Source organism: Arachis ipaensis, chromosome B3 (assembly GCF_059453495.1).
Source record: "Arachis ipaensis isolate K30076 ecotype BB chromosome B3, ASM5945349v1, whole genome shotgun sequence".
Lineage (NCBI taxonomy): Eukaryota > Viridiplantae > Streptophyta > Magnoliopsida > Fabales > Fabaceae > Arachis > Arachis ipaensis.
In genome coordinates this window covers 113,442,509-113,449,329 of record NC_142438.1, presented here as the reverse complement: position 1 = coordinate 113,449,329, position 6,821 = coordinate 113,442,509, and the positions used below count along the sequence as shown (strand labels likewise).

General features: G+C 34.6%; 1 protein-coding gene and 1 long non-coding RNA gene across 5 annotated transcripts; both read right to left on the bottom strand.

Annotated features, from left to right (window-relative positions):
• Positions 1-250: 250 nt before the first annotated feature.
• On the bottom strand, positions 251-3,044 carry LOC107630771 (RING/U-box superfamily protein). 2 transcript variants are annotated; one of them, XM_016333998.3, is made up of 5 exons: positions 2,827-3,044; positions 2,126-2,250; positions 915-1,344; positions 695-804; positions 251-607 (listed from the first exon to the last, which is right to left on the bottom strand). In XM_016333998.3, exons 2-5 carry the CDS (start codon positions 2,192-2,194, stop codon positions 578-580), a joined length of 639 nt encoding a protein of 212 aa, XP_016189484.1. In that variant the 5' UTR covers positions 2,195-2,250; positions 2,827-3,044; the 3' UTR covers positions 251-577. The 2 variants fall into 2 exon arrangements, with proteins under 2 accessions (XP_016189484.1, XP_016189485.1); XM_016333999.3 differs by having other exon boundaries at positions 2,402-3,027.
• Positions 3,045-3,481: 437 nt separating this feature from the next.
• LOC107634572 (uncharacterized) lies at positions 3,482-6,566 on the bottom strand. Of its 3 annotated transcripts, none has more exons than XR_015907297.1 (3): positions 4,673-6,566; positions 4,487-4,553; positions 3,482-3,747 (listed from the first exon to the last, which is right to left on the bottom strand). It is a non-coding gene; the product is annotated as an uncharacterized LOC107634572 (long non-coding RNA). The 3 variants fall into 3 exon arrangements; XR_015907299.1 differs by having other exon boundaries at positions 5,048-6,558; XR_015907298.1 differs by having other exon boundaries at positions 5,060-6,556.
• Between the last annotated feature and the right edge of the window lie 255 nt (positions 6,567-6,821).

Genomic DNA, 6,821 nt, shown 5'->3' with positions numbered 1-6,821 from the left:
TTCTTTTCTTCTAATGAATATTTTTTCATTTTAGTTTAATTGAATGAATATTTTTGGGGAAGGACGGTTGATGCCAGCGGTGGCAATTCAACCCTCCTGTTTAAATTATATAAACAAGGCATCTTAATTAGTTCTGATTTCTGAATCAATGTTAAGAGAAGCAAGACGATTAAAGTGAAAGCATTTATCATTCTTTGACAAAAATATTAACACCCTAAATAATACACGATAAAAGCAGCACGGGAAATCATATTGAACGCATCGTTGTTTTGTAATTAACATGTCTCCTAACATAATGTATGCAATAAATTGCACTTAGGAGTTGGGACTCAACACTATTTTAAACTTTCTAATTGAGAACTATTAAACAATAACATCCTACTTTCCTTTAATTTCCTGTAACCAACACAAAGGACTCTGCACAAAAAATGGGGGGAAGAAAACCTCAGGTAATTCAGAAGAACAAAACAATCAAAATACACCCATATAATTCGGTTGGCAAGATAGCAACCAATGACGTTGAAACCTCCTCAAACTGTATCACATACTATGTTTGAACCCCCTAAGTTGACATCTATTATTCAATGGGAGGGTTGAAAACCATTTCCTGCATTACAAATTTTCGGTAAGTGTCATATCCATAGGAAAACTTCATTATGATAAAGGAAACGTAAAGTAATTAATTAGGACAAACCTGATCACACACAGGGCAAGTTTCACTTCTTTCCATCCACTCCAGGATGCATGCAAGGTGAAAATGATGGTCACATTTGGTGGTGAGTTTTGGATTTTCTGTATCATACTCTACAAAAAGATGTACATACATCAACAACTCATTACCAACCAAGAATAAATGTCGCAACATGATAAATGACTTAATTGTATCGCCAGCTAAAGAAGCATAATAATATTACCTTCTAAACAAATTGGGCACGAATCCTCCTCTTCAGCTAAATTTATAGGTTTTCTCAACTTTGGAAGTTCAATCTCAGAATCCTTAGTTGACTCGAGTTCTAAATCAGTCTGAGCTCTGCCTTCTGATTCTTTCAGCTCTTCCAATTTAGTTGAGGTCCCATGATTATCTCCAGCAACTGGTTCTTGAATCGAATTAGAATTCGTAGATTGTAAGGAAGCATTACTCTTGTCTCCAACAATTTCTTGAGCCACAGATGGTGTGTGAGTGGTACCTAAGGTGACATTGAAGGGAATAGGAGCAGGAGGTGGTCTGTAAGTATCGGGGCTTGAAGTATCTAGATTAGTATCAACTAAGAGTCGCCCAGAGAAAGCAGACGCAGCACCCGGGTGAGATGAAAGTGGAACATGCTCCTCTGATGCTCTTGGGTACTGCAGATAGAATGTAACAAATGAAGCAACATTATAACACACTGGATGAGGCCAATAGAAAATAATTAGCAGAAAGAGATGATAAGCTAATACAAGAAGCAGACGTTAAAATCCCATCAAAATAATTAAAGGTCCATGTTACATGTTAGTAAATGGCTAGGTCGGTGGTACTCTGAAAGTATCTGTCCTAAGGCTGGCCCTTCATTTATGAATACATCAAACTAGCCTTTATTGTCAAGTTATGCCATTAAACTGGTCTCAAAGTAACATCAAATTAGTCTCTCAAGAAGACAACTGATGACATTTGATGATCAGCAGTGAACCAATTTGATGGTTTTTTGAGTCTTAAGAATTGCTCAGGTGAGCTCGGGAGGCGGTTGGCCAAACCCCCTATGGTAAGTTGCAAATCTGGCATTTGAAAACTTGGTATTGCAGGTATCTGTCTCAGATCACAGTCCACTTCCACAGCCACCAATTACTTCTAGGTAGTTTAATGTTTGACTTTTGATCATGGTGAACCATAGACTGAATACTTTGTAGGACAAATCGTTTTCCTTCCTCCAAATGGACAGAGTTCACTGGAAACACTCCAAAATCCCCCATTAGCAGGTAGCAAACTCGGTTCTAATTTGTAAACAACTCAAAAAGTCATGTATATTACATGAACTGAATAGTCATAAAATTTCTCCTTCGGGGTTGTTAGAGAGTAAGCAATCAAGTTAGACAAGAGCTAGCAGAAGATAAAGAGTATGAAATTCAAGTAATGAAATAGGATACTAACATAGTAGTATGCAGTTGGAGCGCTCAATTCGGTCACTTTGGGAGAACAACAACAGCAACAACCGCCCATCGCCCCTTATCTCCAGCACCAAAATATCACTATTGCCACTGATTGCATTATTTCACCTTTATCAACATATACACAAATATATTCACAGTTACCTCAGATTGATTAATAATTAATCAAGTACAAGAGCAGGATTATAATTAAGCTAAACACATCGCAAATTGATTGAAAAAGCAAAGGAAAAAAGTTATCTGTTTATCGGAAATTTACAATAGTGCGTGGAAGCTACTCCACCGCCACCGAAAGAGAGTAATAATACCCTACTTTCCAGAATAGAATCCAATTCATCAAAACCTATCACCAACTCGGAGGAAAAAAAAAACAAAGAAAAAAGAAACAAACAGAAGCAATAGGACATGGTGCAGTAAAGAGACGAGATTCAACAACAATCAGATTACGCTGTGATTTCGATTGAAACAAAAGAAAAGCGTAGCATATATAGAGCTCATAGGAGATTTCAGAAAATTATATTTAAAACAATAATCATAAAAAAAAGAAAGAAAAGCTGATGAATTAGATGAAGAGGGAGTAATCGATGAGTTGAGTGGAGCTGTACTGAAAAGCAAAGAAGATGAATATGCGAGGGAGTGATGATATGAAATCAGCAGACAGGATTGGCGATGGAGGTTTCGTACCTAACGATTGAGAATTACGGCGAGGGCGGGCGCGTGAGAATGGAAAAATCGAAGATTATTGTTCAGCTAAAAGGAGGAGGAGGAGGAGAAGGAGAAGAAGAAGAAACTGCGGGAGTAGTTGCTGTAGCTGATTATTTGACACGATGATGTGGTGTGCCAGTTGCCCAGTGCGGGGGTTTACGTGTACGAGAAACACTTGCACGGAAATTTGAAAATTCCTCTCATCTTAAATTACTTCTTTGACCCCTTCCTTTACTTCTTTATTCTTCAAGGTCACATCTCAACCCTTCACTTTTTCTGGGGCCCGCTTTCTAATGCTGATCAACGGCTTACACCTAACTCCGCTACCCCTTCCACACGGGATCTAGATTCTCTGATATTTAATAGGATAATGATAATGATCGAATAAACAAATACAGAATATTATGAGTATTTTTTTTTCCGATAAGTATAGAATATTGTGGTATAAATATAATTTAATTACTAGTATATATAATTTGATAAAGGAGAAAGGTAAACTATTACATGTGTTTAATATCTTAAAAATAAAAGCTATTAAGTATATGAATTAGTGGTGACAAATTTAAATAAGAGATATGAGATTTTAGATTCAAATTTATAATCGTCAATTAATGTATCCAAAGAACAAATATCTGATAATTATAAATGATCGTACCTGTACCAGTATCTTTTTATTTAAAATTTAAAAGTACAATTAATGAATTAATACGAAGTTATATTATTTTGTGCATACAAAGTTACAAACGTAAAAATGAATATTTTGTCATTACTTTTAACATTAGTGGCCATGAACTTTATTACGAGTAATGGAAGTGGAAGTGAGGCCTTTGTCTGCAATGGGAGGTGTCATTTGTGCTTGGGTTTGTCGTTTCCATCAAGGTGATTGCTGAATCGGACATCCTGCAAGGACAAATTAAACTATATTCTCTTCACTAAAATAAGATACAAGACAAGTTGATCAAAAATTAATGATATAACTTCATATCTTTTACATAAATTTAGATTCTATAATTTGCTGAAGTGCATGTATCAAAAGAATTTATAAACTAAATGTACTTGAGCAATCAACATCAAGTTGGATACTTTCACAACAGTTGCTTACACAGATAATATAAAACACGTCACTTCCTATAGAAACCTAAATATTTTCACAAATAGTGAACCAGATGAACACATGACAATGTGTTGCCAATTTTTTTTTTGAGGAGTGCTAGGGGGCCAGCAGAATTTGTGAGTTGTAGCCATCAATTAGCCATCAATAGTGTATTTAATAGTGTGAGATTTCATCTAATGGTGGAGAATCACTCATTTTCCTTCTGCTGGCTAAGTGCTAGCCAAATTTTAATAAATCTGCTGGTCTCCTGGACTTTCCCTTTTTTTTTATTTTTATCACTTTATAAAGCACTCAACATAAGTGTACCATCTGACCCAAAAGAAAGGAACATGATTGGATCATATACTATGAATTATTGTTCTTAAGAAACAGAACATGATGTAGGGAACCATTAAACCATAGTGTACACAGCCTCCAATAATAGATAAGAAAGTTGAATTGGTGTTATTTTGACTTCTTTTATTGCCTTCACAAAATTAGTAAATAGCATAAGTTTGAGAACACTGTGATGCACAAAAAACTTACCTCAACAAAACAGCAGCAAGTACAGATCTCAAGAGCTCAGATCTGGATGGCTGAGTCTTATGTATTTCTGAGGAAGAAAAATGTGTATGAGGAAACCAGCCAACTTTCATTTTGTAATTATGTGCTTTTAAACATTTTTGAAGGAACATTAGATGGTAATATCATGGCACCAAACAACTAGTTTACCTTCTTATATATGCATCTACATATCTAATTGAGATTGGATGCTACAAGTGGCAGCAAGTCTATCTTCTTGTGGAAGTCCAATCAAAACGAGGACATAAGATGATGCAGTAAGCACTATAGTATTAATTCACTATATGCTCATAAAGAAAAATACTAAACTCCGATAAACCTTCAACAGCGAAAAACACAGTGCTTCATACATAATCTACTTGATTATTATCAAATAACCAGTTGTTCTTAGAAAGATTGTTATCATTGTTGTGACCTATATGAGATCATTAACAAAGGTAATTAAATTGAACTGCAACAGATATATAAACCAGAAACGAAATACTAATCAACCACGCAAAAACAATTAATGCAAAGATGACAAACTTTTTGACTAGCCTGCCAACATTGATCTCAAGTTGATCATGAGTCCACACCCTCTCTAACAGTTGAGACTTGCAGCCTGTTAGCTATTAATCAACAACCACCGTTGTGTACCTCGCAGCTTATCTGGCGTTTGGCTTCTATCTGTAAAAGCGAAGGAGGGAAGAAAAATCAATACTAAATTGAATGGGAAAAAATTTTACCACTACCCCATGTATAGAGAAAGCTGATTATTTGCAGAATCTCCATTAATATCCATTCCACAATGCTTTGATTTCAAGATAGTGTGGTGACCATGACGAACATGAAAGTAATTCATACTAATGTAGGAATAAAAGAAATGGATGAGTCAAAGGGATTGAAAGGGAAAAATGAAAGTTACTTACACCTGAGCTATGCAGCTGGCAACACCTGAGATGCATTGAGATGTTTCGTATGGACTTTGAAATCACACATCTCAGTTACTTACAGTTGATATTGAAACAAAAGTAAGAGCAATAATATAAGAAGAGCATAACAAGAGAGTTAATTTTGATGCAGTCATATTCAGTCACGATTGAAAATTAGTTATTTTTATTGATACGACAATACATGTTGATTATGTAAACCTTGAAAACTAAATCTAATTAAAATTCCATTTTCCTCACACTCACACACCTTCATTTTTGGTGTGCTTCTATATTCCCAATTTTGGTGTCTTAAGTTCCTCTTTATTTGCTCTGTCTCTAGCAACTTTATCAATTATTTGACTTTTCCACATGTGGAATTATGCATCAGATCTTAATTCAACAAGGATTAATCCCAATCCTATAAAGCAAGATGCGAAAATACCTTTGGTTTGACATAATATTGACATTTATCCAAGTTCGAGAGTTTTCAAAAGCATCAAGAGGAGTGAGTGGTGAATCTTGATGACCGAAAAAAAAAGGATGAATTTTGATAGGTTTGTGTGCATACTCTTCACTTTGTTGTGTAAATTCAAGCATTTGAATTGGTGATCCTTGACTTCATTCCTAGTTTTTCTTCTGCCACCGTTCTACTCATGGGACAGCTAGTCTGCTACGCTGTCAATTGTGATGGAATCGCATCACCGAGATATGTGAATAGTAGTAACCGTATCATGAAAATGTAGAGGAAAAAGAGGAACCCTAACGGCACTGCTCTTGTTCCTTACACCCTCCACATAGTGCAATTACGCTATGCTATGCCTATGCAATAAGCATGCAAAATTGGAGATGGAAATGCAGCGGCAGCATAGAACTGAACAGAACATTTGTCTTCTTTTATTTATTTATTTTTTTGGTTTTGAAAAAATGAACAGAACAGAAAAATAAGATACAATAAAATAAGATCCCATTTATACGTTTCTCAAGGTGCATAAACGCTAACCTTCGACCCATGTAGGGTTTTGCCAACTGACACTAACTTGTAACCCAGCAAAGTTTGACCCAAAGTTGTCCAAAGTCCAAACTACAAAGAAAAAAAGTTTGACCAACGTTATGCAGTTCTTAGTTCTTACAATTTATCCTCTCCACTAACAAAATTCGATATTCCAAACATTCAAATAAAAAAAAAAAAAAGTCTCTGAAAGATATTATAAATAAAATAATTTTTGAATAATTTAAAAATATAATAAAAATAATTCATAAAATATTATATTTTTTATAAATAATAAAAAAATTTATATTAACAAATAATTTATTTATTTGACCTAAATTTTTATGATAATATTTGAATAAATATTTAAAAGATATACAAAAATTTTAAAGTAAAATTT

Excerpts from the sequence above, each read along its gene's own strand:
- LOC107630771 (XM_016333998.3), bottom strand. The coding sequence starts at position 2,194 with ATGGGCGGTTGTTGCTGTTGTTGTTCTCCCAAAGTGACCGAATTGAGC. Across the intron at positions 1,345-2,125 it reads CTCCAACTGCATACTACTAT|TACCCAAGAGCATCAGAGGA; the intron begins GTTAGTATCCTA and ends TTCTATCTGCAG. Across the intron at positions 608-694 it reads CTTGCCCTGTGTGTGATCAG|GAAATGGTTTTCAACCCTCC; the intron begins GTTTGTCCTAAT and ends TTTGTAATGCAG.